This window comes from Ambystoma mexicanum, chromosome 11 (assembly GCF_040938575.1).
Source record: "Ambystoma mexicanum isolate Mex_15411 chromosome 11, UKY_AmexF1_1, whole genome shotgun sequence".
Classification (NCBI taxonomy): Eukaryota; Metazoa; Chordata; class Amphibia; order Caudata; family Ambystomatidae; genus Ambystoma; species Ambystoma mexicanum.
The window spans coordinates 1459263492-1459291238 of record NC_090934.1 but is presented as its reverse complement, the minus strand read 5'-3'; the positions used below and the strand labels follow the sequence as shown (position 1 = coordinate 1459291238).

General features: G+C 49.4%; 1 protein-coding gene across 6 annotated transcripts in view; it reads left to right on the top strand.

Moving 5' to 3' along the window:
• MAP2K5 (mitogen-activated protein kinase kinase 5) overlaps positions 1–27747 on the top strand; it is a 1998137-nt gene that overhangs the window by 642296 nt on the left and 1328094 nt on the right. For all 6 annotated transcript variants that reach the window (XM_069625127.1, XM_069625125.1, XM_069625124.1 and 3 more), the window contains exon 11: positions 21064–21145. In XM_069625127.1, the coding sequence (XP_069481228.1) occupies positions 21064–21145 (82 nt within the window). The remainder of the gene's footprint in view (positions 1–21063; positions 21146–27747) is intronic.

Here is a 27747-nt window from a genome sequence, read left to right as displayed (position 1 = left end):
ATCCAGGACAGAGGAACAAGATACAGGAGCTAAGGGACTGGGCACAAAAGCTAGGAACTGGAACTAGGTACAAGGCACAGAAACCAGGAACAAGGAACAGGAGACTAGTCACAACAGGAACACTGCTACAATGACCAGCGCCGGACTGAAGCAAACGGAGGCTTTTAAAGCTGCTAAACGAGCACACCCCTCAGGCGTGCCGCCTGCTGCTCCTGCAGCCGCAGGTGTTGCCTATCCTCCACCCAGCCTTGTGCTGCAAGGGAGGAGATTGAAGCAGTGAGCCAGGCATTCTGGGAAGCAGGAGGTGAAGCAGTGAGCCAAGGCATTCTGGGAAGCATAGTCATTTGATTTAAGTAACATGCTGGCTGCCAGAGAGGAGATGAAGCAGTGAGCCAGGCATTCTGGGAAGCAGGAGGTGAAGCAGTGAGCCAAGGCATTCCGGGAAGCATAGTCATTTGATTTAAGTAACATGCTGGCTGCCAAAAACCTGGAATGGATCCGGAAGGGAAGTAACTTGGAATATAAGGTTTTAACGTTCCCAATTCATCAGAACACTGTAGCATAGGGTTCGAAGGAAATGTCCAGTAGGGAATAAACCCCAAAACATGCCCCCAAGTGGCGGGAACGGGAGCGAAGGGAGCGAGCCGTGACACTTTCGGACCATTCGCCAGTGATTTTAACATGGCAATACTTGCCCCCTAGACCGAGGATTCCCGCATGGCGGCTCAGAGCTGAGGCATTGAAAGATACGGTGCTCAGAGAGGACTTAAGGGAGGATATTATTGAATACTTTGAGAGTAACACCGGTAGTGTACGATTGGCGGGCACCCTATGGGAGGCTTTTAAGGTGGTGGTGAGGGGGATCAGCCAAATCGAAATCCAAAGGGCTCCAAGGCGATATAATTCGGAAACTACAAAAAGCTGAGAAGAAACTTGAAATAGTCATGAACAAGGGAGATAGCTTCCCGGGGGGCGCCAAAGCCATACATAAACTACAGCAAGAATGTGGGGGTCACTGGGAGAGACTATGTAACCTAAACTATAAGAAATATACGGAAAGACAACACGCGGATGGGGATAAGCCGGGGAGGCTGCTGGCATGGCTGTACAAAAATGAAACGCCAAGTTTAGCTATCGGAGCAAAACAAGGGGGGAATGGTCAAATGCTAGACACCCAAGAGGGAGTGAATGATAGGTTCCTCAAATTTTACCAACAACTGTACCAAGACGTAGAAAAGGGGGAAGGGACCGAGATTACAGAAATATTGGAGGATATAGGCCTACCAAAGCTGAGTGCGGAAGAAAGAGAGAACTTGGATGCCCCGATTACGCTAGAGGAGCTGGAAGCAGTGGTAAAGCAATTACCCACGAGTAAGGCCCCGGGAACTGATGGACTGCCTAGCAAATTTTATAAAATGTATAGTACGGAAGTACGAGGCGCTGGAAGCTGGGAGGTTACCCGAATCCCTCAGAGAGGCTATCATTATCCCACTTCTCAAGCCCAACAAGCCAAGCACAGATTGCGGGTCATACAGAGCGCTCTCCATGTTAAATCAGGATAGTAAGATTCTTACGGCTGTGCTGGCAACCAGATTGAGACAAGTCCTAAGCAAGCTCATATACCCAGATCAAACCGGATACGTACCACACAGAAGCATATCTGACAACTTAAGGAGGCTTCACCATGTTATAGAACAAGCAGAATGTGACACGCAAGAAGTGGCAATTGCCTCGCTAGACGCGGTGAAGGTCTTTGAATTGGTCACATGGCCCTGGCTGCTGACTGCCTTGAAAGAATACGGAATAGGGCCTGGGTACTTACGATGGGCAAAATTGTTGTACAGCTCCCCACTAGCCAGAGTCAAGACGGTGGGGGGGCCATAGTCTCGGATAAATGGCAGCTCAGCAGGGGCACCAGACAGGGCTGTCCCTGGTCTCCGATGCTGTACATCCTTGCATTGGAACTCCTAGCGTTATATCTGAGACAACAATACGAAACTGTGGGAATCTAAACCAAGGGGGTCCGCATCTCATATCGCTGTATGCCGATGATATACTGGTATACCTGAGATATCCAGAAGAAAATCTGCAATATATCCTCGAAGTAATGGAGCGATTTGCGTCGCTCTCTGGGATTGCTGTCAATCCCTTGAAATCCAGTCTGTTCCCCGTGGGTAGATACCCAGGGACTTCGCGTGAGGACCTACCAGTATTTCAGATACCTTGGGAGACCAGTACCTTTAGATACTTGGGCGTTGATATATATCACAAGGTGGAAGACGAACACATACACAACACGGAGAGGGCAGTAGCAAACTTGGACAAGAGCATAAGATTCTGGGCGAAGCTCCCCCTGGCCATGGTAGGGAGGGTGGCACTGTTGAAAATGGTAGCACTGCCCAGGCCATTACACTTTTTTGTTAACATCCCCTATATGATACCCAAGTGATTCTTTGGTAAATTACAGAGTTTATGCAGAGGCTTCATATGGCACAACACCAGAAACCGGATAGCCTTATGGAAATTGCAGAACATGTACGATAGTGGGGGTATTAAACTACCCAACTTTGAGATCTACTATCTGGCTAGCCAAATTGCAGTATGTGGCTAAATGGTTGATGGAGTACCCCACAGCTGAGTCCAAATTGCTAAGGTCTGAATGTGCTCTGTTTTTCCTGAAAGAAATGATATGGGTGCCCAAATCGGTACGTAGAGGGTGATCGAGGGTGTTGGAACTGGGATGGAGGGTATGGCGTAAGGCCTGTCGGGCCATGGAGAACCCGAATCCATATTCTCCGCGGGTGCCGCTAGTGGCACTGCTGGGAGTAGATGAACAACTGCGAAAGACGATTCGCAAGCACCGGGAACGGGTGGGCATCGCCACAGTGGGAGACCTATGGCAGGAGGGGAAGGTTATAGAATTTGATGAACTGATCGATGAAACCGGACTACACACCGGGCAATAAATTACCTATACCGGGGTGGTTCGATAGGTGAGAGAATCAGGGCCTGATTTGGTGCTGGAAGACCAGCCAGATGAAACTGTTGAAACTATTTGACATCTCGAAGGGTGGACATGAGGTCTCCCGAATCTATGAACTCTTGATGTCCAGGGTGTGGAGGAGGTAACGCAACTGAGGCGGGATTGGGAGAAAGAAATAGGGGTACCCATGCATGACTGGCTGTGGGAGAGAGCCCAAAGATGCCACAAAAAAGTGTCCAGGAACGCCAGGTTGCAGCAGATCCAACTATACGTAACCCATGGGGCATACCTGACCCCTCAGAGGGTCGCCAGATTAAAAAATACAGGAACTCAAGTCTGCCCTAAATGTGGGGAGGTGAAAGCTGGGATGGTGCACATATTCTGGGAGATGCCCGGAGATTGGGAAATTTTGGGGTGAAATCACCCAACGATTAGCCGAGAAAGGAATTCAGCTAGACGTGGAATCGGTGTGGGCATATATGGTACGGGTCTTCACAAGACCTCGCAACCTGAGGCATGTAAGCAAACTCAAGTACCTGGCCTACATACTGGCCAAGCATAGAATTGCCATGGGTTGGAAGGCGAGCCATAGACCCAGAATAGAGGTGTGGTGGCGTGACCTCCTGAAATGGGCAGTGGCAGAAACAGTGGTATGGTATGAGGCGACCAAAATGGGTGGGGGGGGGGTAAGGGAACTCTGATGGCTTGGAGACACTCAATAGCTACACTGTATGGGTCTACCCAGGATTGGCTAAATGAACAGAACTCCTGTAGAGATACAGAGGAGGGTGAACCTCTGGAAGACACTAGATTGGAAGGAGTGGGAGAGTAAGCTCGAGTTGGGGGGAGTGTTGAGAGGCGAGCAGTGGTTAATTTGTGGTATTTTATCAAACGCCTGACAAATATGGCATACACTGTTGGATTGTTTTTGTGTGTCAATTGTTGTTAATATAAATAATACAAATATTTAAAAGTAAAAAAAGAATAGACGGTGCAGGAATACAACTTGGTTATACTGAAAGACAGAGAGCAGAAAAAAGAAATCCTGATAAACGAAATACATCGGGCAGTGAGCCTATGGGGAAAAGATGACTGGCAGGAGAGTATACCAGGGGATCTACAAAACCCTGAAGGGGATTCCCGGCAGGGGAGTATACCAGGTAATCCATTTAAAGTATATGAAAGAAAAAGACATTGTGAAAAGATACCCGGCAAGAGAGTATACCAGGGAATCTAAAGAGTCTATTGAAGGATTCCTGCCAGGGGAGAATACCAGGAAGTTGTCCTTGAGAAGTTGTTGTGTAAAAGACACTTTTGCCATCCTTGAAGCAGCTGTTGTATAAAAGACACACATTTGCCTTCCTTAGTAAATTGTGTGGAAAAGACAATTTCGCCACCCTTCCTGAATTCATCCAGGGGAAGGGAAACAGCCTCTGGATCCAAGGACCCTTCCTTAGAGACTATTTTTATTGGATTTATCAATTTGCTTTACATGTGAACACTTTTTGCTAAACCTAGATCAGAGATGTTTTTCCTTGGACGGTTTAGTTTGTAAAATCTTCCCCCCTGAGGAGAGAAGATATTTTGTACAGACCCGATTTGTGTTTGAACACTAGGAGCACCTTTAAACATTGGCCTGGTCATGTTTAAATGGATTCTTTCCTCCCCCCCACTGATTCTGCATGTATGGTATCCCTATCCCAGCGCAGCTGTTCTCTTGAACCGTTTTTGCTGCCAGAGGGCTCTGCATTGGCTTCGTCCTACGCCTCTAGTTTGCCTGCACCAGATAAGACGTTGGGGCCAGTAGATATAGCAGTGACGTGCCCCATGACCTCAGTTCTTTTTTTCTGCACACTCACTGATCGGAACACACTTGTGGACTATTTTTTCAATACGCCATGTGTACTCCGTCCAAGGCCTCAGGCTTCAAGCTGTGTGTGGACTGCGGTCGGCAGGTGCATAGCTCGAATCTGCACCAGATTTGTTTATATTGCTTGGGCGAGGAGCATGGATTGCGGGTCATGCCAGTCCATGCACCCGAAGGCCCTCTAGGAGAGGGCAGCAAAGATCTTCACAGGGTCTATGTTATCGGTCAGTCACACAGCGTGGAACGACGTTCCAAGTAGCAAGCGGCTCAGTGCAAGGAAAAGGACAAGAAGAAGCAGCATCATCGGAAGAGGCCCCACTCTGAGTGAGTTGTTGCACACAGGAAGTCCTCCGAGCATCCGGCACATGTAACTTTTCCTACCCAGTCCTCCACGCAGGAGGAAAAATAGAATTTCTGCCTGAAGATGTTGGGCATCTTCACCAAAGCGCTGTTGACTCTGTCATTGGGGCCTGTGGTGCAGGTGACTGCCCTGTCAGCTCCGGTACTGCAGGGTCCCGCAGCATGTGCTGCGACTGGCAGTGTACTCTCTGGGAATTACTTCCTCAGGACTCGGCCTGGGACAGATGGAGACAGAGGTCTTGCTGCGCTGACCGGGCCTGCCTTTAGGAGCAGCAGCACCAGCGGCGCCAACCAGCACTGTGGACCCTTTGGATCCACTCGAACACATCCCTCTCCCTAGGGAGCCTTCATGTCAAGGATGTATGACATCTATGTCGAGGAGCGCGGCCAGGTCCCTTTTGGGATTGAACCTATGGGTTCTAGGGAGGTGAGGGATTTCCTGGATGTGCTGCTGGCCAGTGGTCTCGACTTCTCCCCAGAGATTGAATTTTTGCCAGCTCCACCTCTGGAAAGCCTCACGCCGCCTTCCAGCACTTGATGGAGTAAGTGACAAGTACTCTGGGGCTGTCTGCCCCGTCCGGGTCCGAGGTTCAGTATGAACAATGTTGTGGATGATGTCCCCAAAAAAGAGATGCTTCTGCCCTTACTTTTGGGAGTGGAGATCTCCCATATTGGAAACGTGAGAGAAACCTCTCTGTTCCGGCAGTGGACAAGGATCTGGCGAGGAAACAGTCCTGCTCTGTCGGACCCAGCCTTTCTATCCTTCCATCCTTCGCCTGAGAGCTTGGTGGCTCAGGCCAGGCAGCTACCGGACAGGGAAAGTAAGAGGTTCTACACATGGGGCAAGAAGGTGTTTGCATTGAGCAGCATTGCACTGCGAGCAGTGAATGCCTCCTGAGCCATGGTGAAGTTCTCCTTCGGCCTTTGGACTGCATTCCATGAGAGATCACGGACAGTTTCCAGTTCTTGGTCTCTGATGACAAGGAAGAGGCACGCCAAATGCTGCAATTAGAACTAGAAATGGCAGACTGTGTGGGCAGGTCCATGGCCACTAGCACAGTGGTCAGGCGCCACTCGTAGCTGAGGACGTCCAGGTTTGTGGCCAACGTCCAGTCCCGGCTGTTAGATATGCCGTTGGACAACCATAACCTTTTTAGAGCAAAGACTGACAATGCCCTCCAGAAGGTCCAGTCGCCTTTCCACAGAGCCGTCCTCTCAGGGCAGGTTTTTTTTTGTCCTTTTCCAGTCTTTGCCCAGAGGGGCAATGGTCAACCTGCCCTGGGAAGAGGACAAGGCAGGTGCTTCCCGAGAGGCAAAGGAAGCGATGCCCCTGGAGCTAGTTATGCACTCAGAACGAGGGAAGAGGTGGTACCACAACTATTTTCACATGGCGCAGGACGTCAGCAACTTACGCCCCATCCTTGGTCTGTGGCTTCTGAACTTGTTCCTACGCAAGGACAGGTTCAAGATGGTTACTCTAGCCCAGATTCTACAAGCTCTCAATCTGCAGCACTGGTTGGTATCACTGGACCTGCAGGTTGCCTACTTCCATGTGCAGATTCATTGAAAGCACAGGAAGTACCTGAGGTTCTTGGTGGGTCAACACCATTACTCGTTCAAGGTCCTGCTGCTCTGGCTTTCTTCTTCACCCAATGTTTTCACCAAGTGGCTCATCTCAGGAGGGAGGGCATTCATGTCTTTCCCTACCTAGATGACAGGCTCGTCCAAGCTCGCTCCCCAGAGCTAGTGTTGGAGCACCTGCTCCGCATATGCACTCTATTGCACATCCTGGGTTTTTCCCTGATCTTCAAAAAGTCTCAGGTTTTGCCGTCCCAGTCTCTCCGGTTCATCGGGGAAGTCCTTGACACTTGGCTGGCAGGGCCTTCCCACCCGAGGATCTAGTGGCTAACTTCTTTTGGATGGTCAATGTCCTTTAGTCCCGGCCTCTGGGCCTCATGGCCTCCTGCATCGTAGTGGTGCCAGAGGCGGGCGGCACATGAGATTGCTTCAGTGGCTTCTGTTGCCAAGGGTCACAGTTGAGGGGCCACATGTCTAACTGTTTCCAGGTCTTGGACCAGATGGCTCAGGACCTGGCGTGGTGGGTGTGCAAGACCACCTGCTGAAAGGCACGACGTTCCACCAACCTTGGGCCCAGGTGATGGTGGTCACGGCCGCATCTGATTGGTTGGGGTGCTCACTTGTTGGACCGAACGGTGAATGCACTGTGATCTCCTGCAGTCTCGGGAACAAATCAACTTGCTGGAGCTGAGGGAGGTCAGGCTGGTCCAGGTCGCTTTCCTCCCCTCTGTAAAACGCAAGCTTCTGATGATCTGGATGGACAACACAGTGGCTGTGTATTACCTCAACAAATGAGGTGGTCTGGGGTCCTTGCCTCTGTGCAGAAGAGGAATGTGGTTCTGTGCTCTGGAGAACTGTCTCTCTGACGGTGGTTTTTCTGGCCAGACGAGAGCATGTCACAGCAGATATCTTGAGCCTATAGACTTTGGCCTCCCAAGAGTAAGAGCTCTGTCGGGAAGTTCTGGAGGGGAGCTTCACCTTTTGGGGGACTCCTCAGGTGGACCTCTTCACTTCCAGTGTCAACAGAAAGCACATGATTTTCTGGTCCAGGTAATTTCCTCATCAGGGAGCTCTGGGGGACGCCTAATGGTTGAATGGTCTTTAGACCTTCTTTTTACGTCCCTGACTATTTGTCATTCCACTGGTTCTGAGGAGATTGCACCTGTTCGTAACCAAAATGATCCTGATCGCTCCAGACTGTATCCGGAGAATGTGGTATCCAGAGTTGCTGGACATGGCACCTTCTGAGGAAAGTTGACTTGCTCACCCAGTCGGACGGGTGGGTCCTCCAACCGAACCTCAGCAGCCTGAACCTTCATGCTTGGCTACTGAAAGGCTGAGGTACAAGGAGTGGGTCTTGTCAGACCATGTCCTTGATGCGTTCCTTTCAGCTCAGAGGCCCGCTACAAAATCTATTTATGCCTTCAGGTGATGTAAATTTGCGATTTGGTGCCATGAGAGGGAACTGGATGCTTATCCAGTGTTGTCCCCTGTGTTGGATGTTCTGCTATGTTTGGCCTAGGCTGGCCTGCAGACTGGCATTGTAAAGGTTACCTCACTGATATTTCTGTACCCGAGGGGGCTCTTTAAAACGAGGTGGCGCTTTTATGGGAAGGATGGGGATACAGAAATTACTCAAACATCAATAATGTCGACTAAAGTTGGCAAGGTGTACCCTGTTTTATTAACAATGATCTAAAACAGGGAGTATAACGGACATCGACGGACGTCCCATAGCAAAACCTCTAAGATTTACTTAAAAAAACATCCTTTTAAAACAAACATTTGTCATCATTGACGTCATGTGGCAAACTGTAAAAACCTATGTGGGGCTCTGCTTGGGAAACTGGGGAAATCTACATATACTTTCTATGGGGTTACAGGTTGTGATTGGCTCTGTGTCAGGTGGGCAACAAAGCCCTCCTTTAGCGCAAATCATCTTCATTATCACAAAGTACATGACGATCTATTGGATCTCAAACTATAGGGCTCTTTGATACATGGCCGTCTGATTGGTTGGCACGCTTCTACCCTTCTGGAATATTCCACTCGTTAGCAGCACACAAGCTGGTACTCCGGGTGCTGGTGGGTTGGTCTTGACCATACCTCCCCACCCAATTAGCCCAACCTCTATCATCACTCTTACTTTGTCATTCAATTAGCCTTTGAACATGGCCTTTTAGGCTTCTCAACTCCTGAGAATATTAGGCAGTGTGTGCATGCTCTTACCTTCTGGTCTCTCCAGAGTCTGCTTAAGTCTGTTAACATCCAGGTCATATGACGGATTACCACAGTTCAAGCATCTTTTCAATATTAAATGGTATTCCAACGAATAGAACTTGGCACTCATTGTCTCTCAGCTGCACCTTGGCAAGAGTTTGGCTCATCTCTTGTATTAATTGTATCCTTTGAATAGACAACCAGTTCTCGGCTGCACTGACCTTCTTGACGCTGGGCCAGACAAGCCGCCTTGATTCTTTCTTGCTCGTCAGCTACTGTTTGTGAACTGCAACACACTTCAGGCTTCCTGCTCCTGGAATGGCAGTTTGTTAAAACACGATGTGGAACATCCAGACTTATATATACCTTGGCGGCACTGCATGCAGTCTATATACTACGTATAGCTAGCTTCTGTGATCACTTAGTCTACTTGCGTTGCTGGCTTTGTACAGTTATAAAAGGGTTTTGCATTTTCTTCCATGCTCTTCACATGTGTAATCTTCATTTTACATTTAACCGTCACTTGATTCTTTAATTCGTCACTGGATTGTATATGTTCTCTTTACTTTCTCCACTATTATCTCTTCTCAGTGTGTCACGTTACACCATGTGACATCACCAGTCTGTTCTTTCATTCATCTTTTCCCGCTCTTCAGGGATCTTTCCTAAGAGGCAGTCAGCTCTTCGTGGGTACAGAAAGAATGGCTTTCTCAACGGCTACTTTGCTTCAAAGGATGCTTGTGTTATTGGCATCATTACAGGTGTCGCCTTTGTCACAATCTCTGATTCCCAACATATAGGCAGGTTAGGGGCGAGGTTTCTAGTGGAGGCTTTTGGCTCCTCCTCTATATTTTGTTATTTAAGAGGCCCCCGGGAAAATGGCTTGTTTTTCACAATCCCCACAGTTAAGCAGTTCTTGCAGGGCTGGTGTAAGAATTTGCTCCTCGCTAGTTTGTGGTTCCAGCGTGGGATTTGAATTTAGTTTTGACATTTCTTATGGGTGCTGCGTTTGAGCCCCTTCATTCCTGTTCTATTAGATTGCTCACACTTAAAGTGATTTTCCTGGTTTCCATCACTTCCACGAGACTGGTGAGTGAGCTCAAGGCATTGTCTGTTTTACCTCTATTTGGTTTTGTGACTAATCTAACCCCTCTTAATTAGGGCGAGCCACCACCTTTGAGGCTAAGGAGGTGCACCCACTCATCAAAACCCTTCCTCAGGGCTTGGGAAAGCGGGACCTTACTGGAAGTGACTCCCCTTTTAGATGACAAGGGTTCCCATTCCATTGGGGAACTCTGTATGCCAAAGGTATTTTCTGCCTACATGGGAGTAATAATATTGACAATACCGCTGTATTTGGCGCAAGGTAATGCTGAACTTTACACATGCTTGACGGACTGTGGTGAACAATACGTCTCTTTTGAATATCGGAGCAAGAATAAAGGGGAAACAACCATTGAATGAGAGAGGAGAAACCCGACCGCAGGACTCTGATGTGAGATTGTTAGCAAGTGGCGGCGCAGAACAGCGGAGCCAGCTGCAGCGTGGAAGGAGGCGGATGCCCGAGGGACCCACTGACCGCAAGACAAAGCGTGCGTGGCCTGAGAGGCAGAGGACGTGCATAGCAGATCTGGTGGCGTGACTGTATACTGGACATGGTGTGCGCAAAGCCCGCAAACAGACGCTGAGTCCAGGGACTGAGAGCCAACAAGAGAAAGAGGGAGCCGAGGCGCACGTAACACAGAGACTGCCAACATCTAATGCTAAAGAGTGGCAAGCCATGGAGAATGCTGCCGTTGCTTATGAGACAGACCCTCACTGCAGCAAACACTGCAACACAGCAAGTACACAGGTTGCCCAGATCGGAGGGAGGAGGAGAAAAGTGAGGCCGAGCAGGGAGGAGGGAAGGGCTACTCTAGCCCCATCCAAGGGTCACAGACCATGAAGAATAGAGAATACAAATGAGGAAAAGGGTTATGGGAGCCCATGAATCCCGAGCAGCATAAACCTCGAAGGGTCACGGGGACACAAAACTTGGAGACCCAGAAGCGGAGAGTGGATGATGGGGAACCCTATACTAAGTGAGATATTGGGTGAGGGGAACTCAAAGGAGCCACAAGGCCACAATAAGCAGAGTAAAAACAGATATCAAGGGAGCACGGAGGCACACAGCAGTTGGACGAAGTGGGAGAGACCGACTAAGTTGGTGGAAAGGGATCAGGGAAATATCCCTCCACCTAAAGAAGTTTGGTCATTTTTATTTTTCCAGGAACTTGAGACTTTTTGGGGAACTTTTTATTTTATTTTTTTAACTTGTTTATTTATTAAACAGTGCACAGGAGAACATGCATGGTACTATTACATATACCTCAGAGAACATGTAAAACTTAAAATCCCGTCCCCCCACCCCCTGCGTCCCCGGAGGTCAATGTTCCTGGGCCTCCTTTGGTTTGGCCAGACGGCAAGGAGTTCCCCATATAGTGGAGAGCTCTCGCAATCAAGCGTGGCTTAAAGGTTAGCGCTGGGTAGTTCTGGTCATAGTTTAGGACTGGGGCCCAGGTGTCGGTGCCTGCTTTGGCTGCCGTAACCTTTTCAGCTATCAGTATGTCCCAGAGTTTGATCCACCAAAGGGTCATTAGGGATCCTTCTACAGACTTCCAGGTACGGGCCACCATCATTTTGGCAGGCAACAAAAATTGGGTTATCAACGTGGCCCCCCTCCCTGTTCTCGGGTATGCTTCTGGGTGCGGGATCCCCATGAGGACCTGCTCGGATGTCAGCGGGATAGCCACTTGAGTATTGCCTTTTATGGTGGCGAGGCATTGAGTCCAGAACTCCCTTACCTTAGCGCAGGTCTACCACATGTGGCAGTAAGATCCTGGATGGCCACAAAGATGCCAACAATGAGGGTTCAGGGCCTGTTGAAAATGGAGGCGCGGGGGGGGGGGGTAGTACTAGCGCAAGAGCAGTTTGTGGGCGCATTCCCAGTTGGTGATGCAGCGGGATGCTGTGCGTGTCCTAGTCCAGATGTCCACCCAAGTGTGGTCCTCTATGGCATGACCCAGGTCTGCCTCCCATTGGGACATGCAGGAGGGCTTAGCGTGAAAGGGGTCTTCTTGTAGCAGTTTATAGAGGGCCGAAATCCTAATCCTTCCCCGGGTAGGCAGGTCTGTCACTGTGAGCTCTGGGGGGGTGGGTTAAGGGGTCGGATTGCAGCCGTTCGAGTCTGGGGGTTGGAACACCAGTGCCTTAGTTGGGAGTAGGCAAATTTGTCTGTCTCTGCTAGCCGGATGGTTGTTTTACATTGTTCGAATGTGAGAGGGGTGTCCCCGGCGTAGAGTTGTCCCAGCGTTTCGAGGCCTCCTGCGACCCAGTTCCTGAGGTTTGCTGGGTGAGCTCCTGGGTAAAAGGCTGGGTTGAGAAAAATTGGGGAGAGTGCGCTCAAGTCTCCTGGGACACCTCTATGTCTCTGGGCCCACTCCCATGCCTTTAACGATTGCTTCGTGGCAGTCAGAACATCTGGCCGGCGTAAGGCGTTGGGGGTAAATGGGAGAAAGCGAAGAGGGAGGGGAAGGCGGGATTGTTCGATCGCTACCCATTTTGGCAGCCTGAGGCCAGTGCCCATGCTTGAAGGTGGGCCAGCTGGGCTGCTTTATGGTATTTACAGAGGTCCGGAACCCCCAGCCCTCCCAGTCTTGTGCTGGCCACCATTGTTTTCCGCGGAATCTGCGCTTTCTTACCCTTCCATATGAAGTCGATAATTTTCCTTTGGAGCCTCTGGGGGGGGGGGAGAGGGATTGAGATGGGAAGGGAGGTGCAGGCGTATAAAAAGCGGGGGAGAAGGTTCATTTTGCATGTCGTTATGCTGCCCAACAAGGAGATTTCCTGTGACCGCCAGTGGGTAAGGTCTCTTTCCAATTCCTCAAAGAGTGGGGGAAGTTAGCTTGGTAAACTTTCGTTGGATGAGCGGGGATCTGAAGCCCCAAGTATGGAATCGCTTGAGTGCTCCATTGGAACAGGCTTTGCTTCTCCAGGGCGTCCCTCTCGCCTCGGCTCAGGCCCACTCCGAGGGCTATTGATTTTGAGAAATTGATGGCGAATCCTGCTTCCTCCCTAAAGTTCCGGAACTCAGTTAGGGCCGCCCTCAGGGAGGCTTTGATGTTTGTGATGGTTAGCAATACATCATCCACGTAGAGGGCAATCTTGTGTTGCGTGGTGCCTATCCTTGGGCCGCTGATGTGTGGGTTTTTCCGAACTCGTCGGGCCAACGGCTCCATAGCCAAGGCGAAGAGCAGGGGGGAATAGTGGATATCCCTGTCTCGTTCCGCATGTGAGAAGGATTGAGTCAGACAGGCGGCCGTTAATTCTTAGCTGGGTTTTAGGGGCTTGGTAGTTCGCTAGGATCATCTTCCTGAAGGTTGGGCCAAAGCTAAAGGCTTCGAGGGTGAGGCGCAGGTGGGGCCAGTTCACCTTGTCGAAGGCTTTGGTTGCGTCCAGGGCGAGCAGGGCCAGCTGTTGAGATTTCTGCGTGGCGACCTCTATAAGGTCCAATGCCCTGCGGATGTTGTCTTTTGTTGACCTGTGGCTAATGAAGTCCATTTGTTCCGGGTCTATGATGTTCGGAAGGACAGGTGCGAGGCGTTAGCCAAGATCTTGGGAGTAAATATCAGCGTCCAAGTTTAACAGAGAAATGGGTCTGTACGATCTGCTTTCTTGGGGGTCCTTTCCAGGCTTAAGGATGAGAACCGTGATGGATTCCTGCATTGTTGGGGTGACTGTTCTGGTAGCCGCTAACGAATTAAAGAGGTGGGCCAAGGGAGCCATCAATTGGGGGCGGAAGAGTTTATAGAACCGGGTGGTAAATCCGTCTGGGCCGGGGGCCCTAGGCTTCAGGCTTTTTATGGCTTCTTCCAACTCCTCCTTCGTGATGGGCGTTTCGAGCTCTTGTCTTCCCTCCGGGGTCAGGCGCCTCTTGGATGTAGGAGCGCTGCTGGTCTAGGTCACTTGGGACCACCATCATAATTTCGGACTGGTGGGCGACCGCTAGTTGTATTTTCTCTTGGTCCGCGTAGTGGACCGTCCCCTGCGGGTCGTGAAGCCCTAGAATGGAGTTTCGGGTCTTCTCCCTAGCCAGATTACTGACCAGCAGCTTGTTAGCCTTATTATTGTGGACATAATACCATTGTTTGGTTCTAGTAAGCCGGTTTGCAGTGGCGTCGGCGTAGTGCGCCTCGAGCCTCTTCCTCGCCATCTGTAAGACATTGTAAGATTTCAGGGACCAGCCCTTCCGCTTATGGATGGCTTCGGCTTCACAGACTTTGGCCTCCAGAGCAGCTTGAGTCGCCTTCTTCTGTTTATGAAACGCGGCGCCTTGGGCAATCAGTTCCCCTCTAAGCACGGCTTTCATGGCGTCCCAGGTATTAGCCGGGGAAGGGTGCTCGTTGCGAATTTCGACAAAGTTTTTAATTGTCCTGGCAATTGTATCTGTCACTGTCATGTCCCCCAGGATAGGGTCATATGGACTCCGGCGGGGAGGGGGGTCCGGGTCATGGGTCCGGAGGGTGAGTGAGACTGGGGCATGGTCCGAGAGGATCCGGGGGCCAATCGTGATGTCGTCCGTGAAGGCCAGGATCTGAGGGGAGGTTAGGACCAGGTCAATTCTGGAGAAGGTGCGGTGTACGTATGAATAGAAGGTGAAGTCTTTCTCTTCTCGGTACCGTACCCTGCAGGTGTGGACAATGTTAAGCGTGCGAAACAGGTGGAGCAGGGCCGCTGCCAGCTTCTGATCCCTGGAAGTTGGGGCGATGGATCTGTCTTTGAGAGGGTCCGGGGCCCCGTTGAAATCACCTCCAGTGACGATTTGCCCCTCAGTGAATGGGAGGAGGACATCCTCCAGATCTTGGTAGAACCCTTCTTGGTGCTCATTCGGGGCGTAGGCTGAGATGAGGGTGTAGAGTTGGCCCAAGATGATGCATTTGACTGCCACAAAACGACCCTCTTGGCATCGGAGCACGTCGAGGATCTGGGGCTTCAGGCTTGCAGCAAAGAGAATGGGCTGCCTCCTTTTTTTGTACCATTGGATGCCAGGAATTGTGTGGGAAAGAGGCTGCTTCGCAGACGGGAGATGTCCGCTGGGATCAGATGTGTTTCCTGTAAGAAAGCGATTGACGTTCCGTCGTTTTGCAGCTTGTGTTCGGGGGGGGGAATTCAAGCCCCTGACATTTAAAGTAGTAAACTTTAGTTTTAGGTGCGGGGGCTGGCTCTCCGAGGTCGGTTGCTGTGGGGGGGGAGGTTTGGGAGGGAGTCAGATTAACCATAGCTGCGAGGGGTCAGCGATTTTGGTTCTCCTGTGGCTGAAGTTTTAGAAATAATCTCCAACAGGAGGTCTGAACTTCCAACTTCGGCCTCCAACAGGAGGTCCTAACTATGGCCAGGGGGACCGATTGAGAACTGTCGGTGGTTCCCCCAGCCGCCCAGGCCGTCAATGGGCAACCTGGCCAACATGGTTGAAGTTTTCTCCAAGGGTAGTATGGTGACATCCACCCTGGAGGAGGGTATTGGCCGCATGGGGTCCGCGGCAGGCTTGAGGGAGTATAGATGGTTCCAGCGCTATATGATCTTCAGAGGTGTCCTGAGTCGCCATCTGGGTTTGCGGGCTCTCTGCACCCATGACCAAGGGGCCCGTTTCAGTTTAGGGGAGCCGGCATCCAGGGCAGGATCCCCCCGGGGCGGGAGAGATGGTCCTGTCCCCCCGGGGGAGTCCGGACGCAGGATAGATGCAGCGTCGTTGAGGTGGCTGATGGTGCGGGGTGTGCCTTTGTATGAGAATTGTAGTGCCGTGGGAAATAGCCATCGATATCGTATCTGCTGATCTTGGAGAAAGAGCGTGAGGGGACGGAGCCTTCTGCGCTTCTGGAGGGTTAGAGGGGATAGATCCTGGAAGATTTGGAGTGGGGATCCCTGGAAGGAGAGATCGTCCTTTGAGCGGCCTATCGCGGAGATGGCTTCCTTGGTGGTGTAAAAGTGGACTCTCGAGATGACGTCTGAGGGGAGGGTCTATGTCGGATCCCCGACGGGGGCGCATCCTGTGGGTGCGGTCAAGTAGGAGTTGCATTTCAGCCGTGTCCGGCAGCAGAGTCTGAAAAAGGGTGCTTATGTATTCGGGGAGCTCCTTATCAGAGATTCATGAGGGCACCCCTCGGATGCCTAGGTTGTTGCGCCGGGAGCGATTTTCCATATCTTCTTGCTTGAATTCGAGGATTTTGGTTCTATCCATTAGTGTGGTGCGTTGCATCTCCATCAGCGAGTTAGTGATCCACTGCTAATTCTTCAGCCACCTCCATCCTATGCTCAATGTTGCCGACCCGTTGTTCTATTTGCTCCAGCTTGGCCGTGAGTTCGGTCATGCAGGACCGAAATTCCGATTTAATATCGGACATGAAGGCCTGGAGATCTTCCTTGGTGGCGACTGTCGGCGACCTTCTGGGGTGTCAGTTTGGGGAGATCCATTTTCTTTCCCTTTTCCAGGGCCAGCAGCATGGTGGTAATGTCAGCGGATTTCGATGTCTTCAATGCTTTGGACATGGTTTCAGGGTAAAGCGGCAGCTTCTACAGAGTAGGCCCAGCGTCAGGGTGTTGGTCACTATCAGTCGCCACAAGAATCAGAGATGGCAGTGGCAGGGTGGAGTGGGCCGGGGCGCCCCAGGAGGTTATGTAGGCGGGAGGCGCGGGTGTGCCTTCACGGGATGGTAGCGGTGCCGTAATGAGGAAGCCGCTAAGAGGGCAGAGATATGTAGCCCCCCACCGCCACCGGGATCCAAGACGATGAGGGCGGCTCTCCTCAGCAGGTGAGGGTCGATGGCGGGCAGGGGCACCCCAGGAGTCTGCAGGGGGCACTGTATCCACAGCTGGGGGGCAATCGCCAGAGGGCTAGGGCCTGATTGACCTGGAGCAGAGGAGCTAGAGGGCCCCGGTCAGTAGGGGGGGAATGTTCCAGTGAGCTGCAGTGATGGCGGCAGGCACCCAGCAGCAAGTCCCCCCAGGAAGAGGCAGGTGGCGGGCTCAGCTGCGGTGAAAGCTGAAGGGAGCAGGGGGGCCCCACGCCAGGGGAGGTGGGAGGCAGGGCCCCTGCAGGCTCCAGGCCGAGGGGTTTGGAGCCTGCCTCACACAATGAGGCCGGGGGCGCTCACCTGGTGTGTTCTCCGTCTCCAGGGAGCCGGGTCGCACAGCAGATGATGGTCGGGAGACCCTCCTCCAGGAGGGCACCCCGTGGCTGTATGCAAGCTGAGTCCACCGGCCAAGAGGGCGTTGGGAGCTGGGCGGCGGCCCCACTGGATCCCAGGTTGCGACCGGAGCCATCCGGGGAAAGGCAGGAGCAGTCGCCGGAGACCCCCGCGCCGACAGGCCCAGGCGAGGAGGGTGAATGGAACGCTTCAGTTCCCGGCGTCAGGCTAGGAGGGCGCCAGGGTCCAGCGTGGCCACAGGTCCAAACTATCCCCAATTGCGTGTCATGCGGGAGTGGCGGGCCGGGGGGGCAGGAGGCACTACGCATGCGCGGTTACTGCGCTCCGGTGATGGGCTGCGCCCACGTGTCGGGCCATGGCTTGCAGGAGAGCGCCCACGGGCCGTGGCGGTAAAGGGCCGGGGTCGCAGCCGCCATCTTGAATCTTGAATCGTGACAGGGAACGCCAGAGCAAAGTTCCCACGCCGCGTTTTGAGCCACTCTGCAGCGTTGGGCACCAGGATTACAGCTATGGGTGCAGGAGCTGTTCCGCCGTCTTATCCCTCCAGAAGACAGCGGCAGCATAGCAGGAACAGGCCAGAATTCAGTCAGAGCCGCGGACCCCTACCGAGGCCATTAATGGAGCAGCCTCATCCGTGGGTCTCCAGGCCACACCCCCCTTTGGGGAACTTTTGATAGATTGACAAGAACTGTTTTCTTTGAGTAAAATGGTTTACTCCTAACCATTGGATCCAGACCCAGGAGGGATTCCTGGGACAGCCAGGGACTCTTTTGTGAAGAACCAAGAGTGCAGGGCACTCGCACGATTTTCTTTTATGTTTTTGCTAAGTGGTAGGGCCAGTTTAGTGGATGGGTTTGGACAGAGGACTATTTTTATTCTTGACTATACACAAGCACCTTAGTTTCGTTAGGAAGGCGACTCCCTTTTAGTAGTAGGGTCAGGTGGATAATTCTCTGTGCCTGAGGGTCCTAGAGCTCATTCTACCAGGGGAGTGGCTGCTGTGATGAATCGTGTGAGATCGCCAAATTCCCCGGTATGGGTCTCCTTTCATGTGGCTAGGGGAAGGCAGCCACTACCTGATCCTGGGGGTTGTATTATGATGGAGGATCACATGGGAGGAGAATCATATCGGGGGGAATCGGTGACCTCTTTGACTCATGATTCCCCTATTCTCCCTGAAACATTGATGACATATTGTAAAGGAGAGCAAACCGATGTAATTGCTTTGCACCTAACTTCTCAACTCTGATGGCGTGCGGTTTTGCAGAGTATGCGCAGCAGGAAGCCGTCTTGTGGTCAGCACCAGGGAGAGAAGCCCAGCTGTGTGGGAGATGTGCTCCTGACCTGAAGCGAGTTCCCTGGAGGAAGCGGAAACCCAACGGAGCTGGTGGGGCTCGAGAGAACAGCCGTATAGGTGGTAGCAGAGCTGTCAGTCGTATTATCGATCCGCTGAGGGTCTGCCACAGCAGCAGGGAGCAACGCAGAGACTCAAACGAAGCCATGGAGTTGGCCTGCAAGGGAAGGTAACTCTGGGACACTCGGAGTGGAACGTTTGCTAAAATCATACTATTTTGCATACCAAGCAAGAAAAAGAAGGCAAAAGGGGCGCTATTTGCCAATTTTCCTTTTATGAAAAGTCATCTTGGGGAAACCTGTAACCCACATTGTCAACAGCCAAGAGGCTGTCCAGAAGAAGTAAGAGGGCAAAAAAGGGTGCAATTCTTAATTTATGTGATGTCAACTTGGGGAAACCTGTAACCCACATTGCCAACAGCGCAGAGACTATAATAAAGAATTAGAAGAGCAACAAGGGCGCAATTCTTTTTTCTTGACACCAATTTGGGGAAATTTGTAATCTTTATTTGCCAGTAACAGAAGGGACCAACGTTCATAGTAGGAGTTTCTTTCTTCCTGGCAGGAGAGTGAACCAGATAAGGGACCTCTTATTAGTCCTGGCAGGCGAGTATACCAGGAAGTAAACAGTTGCTGTGCAGAAATGTGGTTGTGGTAAAAAGGTTTTGTGGAAAGACATTAGTGACTTTATCATTCCGACAAACTGTTGCATTGCCAAAGGTAGTTGTGCTATCCTAGCAAAGGTTTCCATTGAAGGAATTATTGCAATTCTAATATTTGCCTTCCATCCCAAGAAACACATTGTGTGGAGGAAAACAATTGCCTTGATTTGTTAACTGGTGTTTTGAGAAAGATACATTTGCCTTACCAGGAAGGATAGTGTGGAGGAAAACCATAGCTTTGGTTTTCAAACAAGTGTTTGTGAAAGAGACATTTACTTTACCAGATGGAAGGACGCAGTGGATGGAATAGACATTTTTAGTTGCGCTGAACAGAACTTTGTTGAATCAGCACTTTTACAAGAGGATTACTTAATTGATCCAGGACAAGGGAGCCCAACTCTTGCCACAATTAGTAATTTCTAAAACCTAGAAGTTTGAATTTTTGCACTGTTTTGTTGAACTGAATTATTCCTTCTACACTTTTGTTATGTGTTAGTGTGAGGGTCAGATGCTTTTTGGACACTCATCTTTTTAGTTGTAGTTAGCTAGTTAGGGACATTCCCGTTAGGATAGGGAAAGATAGGTTTTTGGCTCAATGTTTTTTATTTTAATGAATAGCAAACATTCAGAATCTACACCTTGGTCTTTGTCTGCAGAGGGCAGTCCCAGTCCTGGGTATTGACAGGTGACAAAATGGGCATCCTTGTACACGTTTACCAAGCATTAGTGCTCAGATTACCTTGTAGGGCAGTCCTCCAGAGTTGTCTGGTTCAGGCAGTGGTCTTGCTTACTCCCTCCTCCCAGGTTTACCTATCATCGAGGAGGAAACCATGGGAGGAAAGAATCCATTAGAAGACCAAATTACTTGCCTCTCTGTAGTATTCTTTCTGATGGATGTTCCTCCCAGGAATTCAACCTCGCCATCCCTATCAGTCCCTCTTTGCGGGATGCACGTACACCATCGATTCTACGGTCTGCTTCAGAGGGCTAGGGAAAAAGGGTGGGACTGAGGTAACTGTGCATGGATTATTATATGTACTGGCCCTGACATCCTATCCGGCCTAGGGCGTGTGGAGGCGTCGGACGGACAAGATGCAGATACCCACATGCGGCGTTAATGTTTCCGGGAAAACAGCTGCGCTGCGAGAGGCATATAAAATAATTTGTTCTTCTGTGGTTTTTACATTGAACTGGGAAACCCTGAACACTTTATTGAGGATTCCCCTTTATGCAAGAGGAGAATCTGCTGTTCCTTTAAGTCTACTTGTTAGAAACCCCATTTGCATTGACCCTCACTTTAGACATGGATACTTGGGACAGAAATCCAGCAGTTTACTTTTGTGCCATTCTTATTACACTCACACCTTCAGTGTTTCATTTTGCCAACATCCTGACACCTTCTGTTTGGTTGAGCACTTGTACAAATAAAACCCTTCAACCATACATTCTATCTGTGTCTTAGGTCTGGCAGCACTGTGATGAGGTGGTGAGTCCACAGCAGCCTTGCCACAACCTGCATCACTTATTCATATAAGTGGCCACCTTTCTGACTGCATTTTCTATTTGCATAATATGTGATGAATTCAGTTTGAACTCTGCATAGATGTTAGTAACCTTATTGGGTTTATTGCAAGATGTTCTGTACATTGAGCTAGAAGATGGTCATGTAGTATAGAAGCCTTTGCACAAAATAAGCTGGTGGCCAGAAAGTTCAAAACTCACAGCCCATCAGTCTTGATTCTTCTGTAATAGCTGTAGGCATGCACCACAATCTAACGAACTTTACTTTCTTTTCAGTGTGATTCATCCTATATAATTGGATTTTATGGGGCCTTTTTTGTCGAGAACCGAATATCGATTTGCACAGAGTTCATGGATGGTAAGTTCTGCCTAATTTGTATACCCTCTGACCGCCTTTCCCTGCTGTTTGTCAGGTGATCAAGTAATACATTGTGGATAGTAGTTGCTAGCTTATGTAGGGATGTCTGTGGTGGCATGTGTGAGAGGCAGTCAGTCCTCTATGCTGTGATCCTAATAACTGAAATCAGATCTAAGCATTTTCAGAAAAAGGTTTGTGTGTTGGGCTCTTTTTCCAGAATACCTTTTCCTCACTAAACGATTTGATACTGGAGCACATGGCAAGAAAATAACAGTTAAAAACTGACCTGAATGTGTAGCCTTTGGTCAAGTTTAAATGACTGAAGTCGGGGGTAATGATTTAAGGATTTGGGAAGGGGAAATGATTACACGAAGAGTAACCTGGCAGTTCAGTAGTAGGATAGATTACTGTTACATCCGTAGGTTTGTTATAGAAACCTACTTGCAACACAAAATAGGGTGCAAAATGTACTGAATATAAAAATTATGCGGAAGGCATCAACTACTCTAAATGATTTAGTGGTTCATCTTTATTTTCTGGAGACATTTGGAGATTGTTTTATACCGCGCACTTCTACCATTTCCATGGTCTCCAGGCGCGCATGTGGTTCTGTAAGAAAGTGGGTGGGGTAGTTTAGTGAGGTAAGAGGGATAAGATAGAAATTGTGCTCTTCTGTTGATGCTTGCAGAAACTGGTGTCTGTGCATGTCTGTTTTCTGAGGGTGCTTTGATTGAGTGCACTGGGCTTGTTGTGTCTCGATGGGTTATGTCAGTGTCTGGTTTGTTTTTGTGGCAGATATGTGGCTTGTATGTTTTGTGTGTATTATGGCTAGCCCTTTTGGGTGTGTGTGGTACGTGGGAGGTATGCAGGAGGGGAGCAGGAGTTGGTTAGTAGTTGTTTTGTTGTCAGTAACAGGATTCGTATTGTCCTATAATAGCCTTAGTCGGGGAATTAGTTGTGGGTGGTGCCAGTTTCTGTGCTCGTTTCAGTGAATTGAATAGCCATGTTTTCGTTTGAGTTCTGAATGTTAGGTGAAATTCTGTTCTTATTTCCTTCGGTAACAAATTCCATAGTTTGGCTATCAAACGGGAGAATGCGTTTCCTCTGAAATTACTTTTCTCGTAATGTTTTGTTTCAATTTGCATGTCGTTGCTCGATGTTGGGTTTCTTCCTGGTTGGTAACAGTGTGTTTTGGCTCGGAGAAATTCAGCTCCTTGTCCGTGTAGTGATTTGTGAGTGATGCAGAGGGCTTTGGAGTTAACATGTTTTTTTTTAAATGGAATCCAATGTAGGCTTGCTTCTAAAGGCAGGATCAGTCTTGCTGCAGTATTTTGGATGCATTGTGTTTTTTTTGTGAGGCGTTCTGCAATTCCAAAGTAAAGGCTGTTTGTGTAGTCTAGTCTCGATCATGCCAAGGAGATGATTGCGAGAGTTTTGTGTGGGAAGGTGAGTTAGGGGGAGTATCCCTCTAATTAGTCGCAGGAGGTGGAAGCATTTTTTTCTATTGTGTTGACTTGTTGTATTGTGAGTCTGTTGTCCTTGAGTATTCCCGTTTGGGTCCCTAAGACTGGTCGCCAGATCAGGTTTGTGCGTGTTGTTTTAGCCTCTGTGTTGGGAGTGGGGGGTGGATCATTATTTTTGTGTTGGTCAGGTTTAGTTAAGATTGCTGACAGTCATTCAGGTGTATATGTCCAAGAGGCATTTGTTGAAGGTGTTGTTGATGTTAAGACTTGATAGTCGTATAGATGATGAAACCTCCGTCCCCAAGTACCACGTGGAAAAGTATAGAATATAACTGCCCGTGCAATCTTTGGGGCCACAGGTGTTGAGTGTCGTCAGCCTGGAACCAGGAACGCCGGAAGTTAACCCCCTGACCACTGTCAGGCAAGCAACCAGGTTAGAGAAAGCAAGACAAGACAGTGAATGGGTACAAGGACAAGTCACAATCTTTATTACCCCAATGAGTGGTCAGATACCCTGGGTGAAGAACTGGGCAGGGTTCTATGATGATCGACGGCGGTAGGCAGCAGATGATAATGTGGCACTCTTGATGGAAAGAAACACCTGATTTTGCCAAGAAACATGAACAAAGTACTGCAATGGGAAATCCGTAATCAGTCCAAGATGAAGTCCGTGGTCAGAAAACCGTCCGGTCACGACAATAACAATGGCTGATCCAAAAGCAAATCCGAGGAAAAAAACAAGTTCGTATCTTGATCCGGAAAAGATTGCCAAAACAAAGGTACCGAGGAGAAGCAGAGCAGGTCTGTGAAAGCAGTCAGTGATCAAGGATTCCAAAGAACAAGAAGCGGGAAAACGCTCTACAAACTTGCCGTAAGCAGCTGTGAAGCAAAGTCTGAGCATTTGCTCGAACTTTTTGAACAGCAGAAAAGTCACGTGAGCGCGTCACGTGTTATGCTTCCTTCCTGAACACATGATGCGTGCTCCTCGTCTCGTGTAACCAATCGAGCCTGTTACTTCCTGATCACGTGCCGCTTAACGGGACGGGGCCCAACACCAATCCGGAGACCATGTAGTGGCGTGGACAGTCTCCATGGTAACCGCCACTGGAGGTAAGGGGCTTGTGTCGGAAAGGAGTTTCTCTTGAGTCGTTTGCTATGCCAACATGGGCTGTAGTCCAACCGCCATCGGGAATTATATGAGGGCATGATGGTAGTGCGATGTGTGACCGGGGACGTGACAGTTGGGTCTTGGGTTGCGGTCAACTTGAAGATAGGTTTGGTATTGTCTGCGTAGTTGTAGGCAGTCAGTTCATAGGTTAAAATTAGTTTCATTAGGAGGGACATAGAGATGTTGAAGAGGAGTAGGGAGAGACTAGATCCTTGTGATACGCTGCATGTAATATTTTTGGTTTTCGATGTAAATGACTGTATGTTATTCCAGTTTTGTTGGTGAAGAAAGATTTTAGCCATTGTAGAGCAGATCCTTTTATGCTGCATTCTTTCAGTCTCAAGATTAGTGTTGTGTGACTAATTGTGTGGAAGGTGGTTGATATGTCTAGTAGTATGAGGGCCGATGGGGGTGCAGTTGTCTGTGTTTTATTTTTAGGTCTTCCCATATGGATAGAAGTGCAGATTCTGTTACTCTTGTGGGTCTGAAGCCTCCTTGGGGAGTGGTTGAGTGTTCTGTTGCTCTCTATATGGTTGAGTAGTATTTTGTAGATGTGGTTCTCAAGTAGTTTCGCTGGGTAGGGTAAGTTCGATATGAGTCTGTAGTTGGTGGGGTCTAATACATTTCCTGTTTAATTATTTAGTGAGGGCTTGATGTATGCTGATTAGAACCATTTAGGTACTATTCCTGCGTTTCAGGATAGGTTGATTAGCCGGAAGTATGATGCTGGTGTACTGTGATTGAGCATTTCTTTGAAGATGCCTGGTGGGCATGGGTCGCTACGGGATCTGGCAAGGTTGGTGTGGTTGATTATGGTGGTACGTGCATTTGTTACATAATGTTGGGTTTTCAATTTCCTTGTTGTTGCCATTCATTTTCAGTGGTTTTGAAGGGTTTTGCAGGCGCTAGTTGGTCTAGGGCCTCTGTGATCCAGGTGTCGAGTTTTATTTTTATGCCGAGTCTTAGTCGGACTCAAGTTGCTTTTGTTAATAGCGTGGAGTATTGTGTTTCCGGGCATTATGCAGATTGTGATTTTGACGGTGAATGGGATCAGGTGGGGATCACTCCATATGATTGGTACTGGTGGGGCAGTGGTCGAGAGTTCATCTCTGCAGACAATTGTTTCTAAGGTGTGTCCAGCACAGTGGAAGGGGGTCAGTTTATATTTGTTTGAAGTGGAGGGTAGCCAGTAGGGCGCTGAGGGAGTTGGTTGTGGTTTCGCTTTCTCTTTTGACCCAAATGTTGAAGTCCCCCAGAATAATGAAATTGGGATCAGTGGTGAGGTTGGCAATGGTGTGGGTGAGCTTTGTTGCAAAGTTGGGGTTGTAGTATGGCTGTAGATTAGGAGAAACAGTAGGTTGGCTTGGTCGTTGAGCTTGATGTTGATTAGGTGTAACGCTCACCTGGTATCTACGGGGGTGCCACCCAGTCCGAGCTGTTTCACCCTTGGACCTCTTCCTTTGGATCCTCGTGTGGCTGAAGACCAGGTCTGAAACACAGTAGTTAGATTTTAGCTTGGTATTCTCCTCTGACCCGAGGCCCACCTCCCATATGGACCCAAGGACCCCCTGGTGCACTTCTCACCTTGCTTCTTGTTAAGGTGTGGTCTCCTTCCTGCCACTCGGTGCAGGGGTGCATTGGGGTTGGGTTTGTCGCGGCCTAGTTACTTCACTGGAGCGACTCTAAAGAGTCCAGACCTGCTGCGACTCCGTTCTTCAGGTAAGTCTGTCTTGATGGTGTGTTCTTTGTTTTGTAATTGTCTCTATTTAACTCTTTCCTTTGTTTATAGGTGTGGATGCTGTCCTCGTGATGTCACGCAGTTTGTGCAGGAGATGGTAAGAAAGCGTGGAGCGTGGCGCTATATGCTTTTTCTTGTGCTAACCTGATTATATTGTCTTTCTTGCAGGGTGCGGTGCTGATCCGGAATACGTGTGCCGAGAAGATGGAGAGCAATGAGTAATGGTGAGCGAACCGCTTACTGGCAATCTGAGTTGTAACCAGCCCTTCCGTTCTTCTGCAGGCGTTGGAGGCTGTTTTATGCAGGTAAGCGAGTGCTTATTGAATGTGAAGAATAAACGCTTACTGATTTTGTTTTCTCTGTTTCTTTTCCCAGGTAGCAGTTTTCTTGATGGAGCGAGATCCGCCGAGATGTTGACTGCTCTGAATCCTGGAGCGGAGTTTGAGAGCTGATTCCAAAATGTAAGCGAATAATAATGGTGTCTTATCTTTGTTTATTGCAGGAGATCAGGTCCGGGCTGCGGATGAAGATTGCAGCTGACCGCAGTGAACGTCACGCTGCAGCAAGCAGAGCAACGCGAAGCGTGTTCTGCAATCCGGGTGTGGCTTATATAGCCTGCAGGTATCCCAGGTGTCCCTGGGCCTGCCACACCCAAAATGCTAGACCGCATGACTCATTTATGGAACTGACCCGTGTGGGAGCATCTATGTTGTTGAAAAAATGCCCTTATGGGCCCAGATTATTTGCTTTTCACATGAGCCTGGCGCCAAAGGTGCCAGGACTGACTCCAAGTGAGTCTGGGGGCAAATGTCAAGGCCCTTGAGGCCCTGATGGAGGTACTGGGTGCAAGGGCAGGAGTCATGACATTAGGAGTGATTTGCTGTTTTCTGTGTCAGTTGGTTGGAGTGGTGTGGTGCAGTTTTATTTTTCTCTGTTAGAATGTTCTATTCCATTCTGTGGGTTTTTTATGTAGCGCCAACATGCCTGCAGGCCTCGGGGCGCTAACGAGATTTACGATGAACACTCAAGGGGGAAAAAGGAGATTGGTCTCCAAAATGTATTAGTTTTAAGTAGGCTTGTATGGATTTGTGGGCGATTTGTTCTGTAATTGTCTGATAGCTATGCTTCTGTGAAGAAGAGCTTGCCAGTGCCGCCCTCGCTTAGGAGGTAATATATTTCTGTTTTGTGTTTGGCCATTAATCTTATGTTGAGTAGGCTGCAGTCTAGAGTGTGCGCCTTTCCTTGTTTGTTACATATCCTTTCCTGCATCTCGGTTGTGGTGGTATTTGTCAGGTTTTCTTTTCCTGATCTTCCTTGCATGAGGCTGTTATTTGCTGATTATGTAGTTGGGGCCTATGTCTCTTCACTGAGGAGTTCAGTTAAATTGAGGGATAGGTTTCTTTGTTCTGCCTCGTAGTAGTGGGTGGTTTGTTAGTAAGTGTGGTCTTTTTTCCAGTCTTTGGTTATGTACGGGGTGTGAATGGATAGGGATTGTAGCTTAGCTCTGATTTTTCTTGAGGTATTTCCGAGAATGTCTTTAGAGTTGCTCTGTTCTGTTTGTTGTGGTGTGCGGTTTGGCAGTCTGCTGGTGTCCAGGAATGTTTGGATCCTTGCTTGGTTTTTTCTTTCCGTTGAGATATGATTGTAGGTGTAGAGGTAGCGGGAGATATATTCTGTTTTTGTTTTGGTCTTGGTCTGTATCCTTAGTCCGTATAGTGGTGGCTGGTAGGTATTTTGAGATGTTGTGAATTCTGGTAGGTGGTTCCTGTTCCACGGGGGTGCAATTTACTTCCTATTTCTGTTTGCCATTTTTGTTTTTGTCCTTGTATCGTGGCATATTTGTGGTCTGGATATCTTGGTAGTGGGTTTGTGTATTTGGTGTATTCCAGGGGCAGGTGCCCTATTTGGTGTTTTATTTTTTCTTCTTTTTTTCCTGAAGTCGGTGTGCTGCGATGTGCAGTGGTGTCTGCCTTGCTGTGGTTGTAGCCCGATTTGGATTTGGAATTGGATTACGGTATATTCCAGGTGCGGGTCCAAACCTAGGTTAGTTATTTTTCTGTTTTCCGGTTAAACTGTTGTGTGTTGACCACAGTGGCCCCTGCCTTACTGTGGATTTTGTATTGTGCCTTTGTTATGGTTCAGGTTTGTGATGTATTCCAGGGGCGGGTGCCTTCCTGGGTTGGATGGCTTTACAGGTCTCAGGCTAAATCATTGTGATCTGATGTACAGTGGC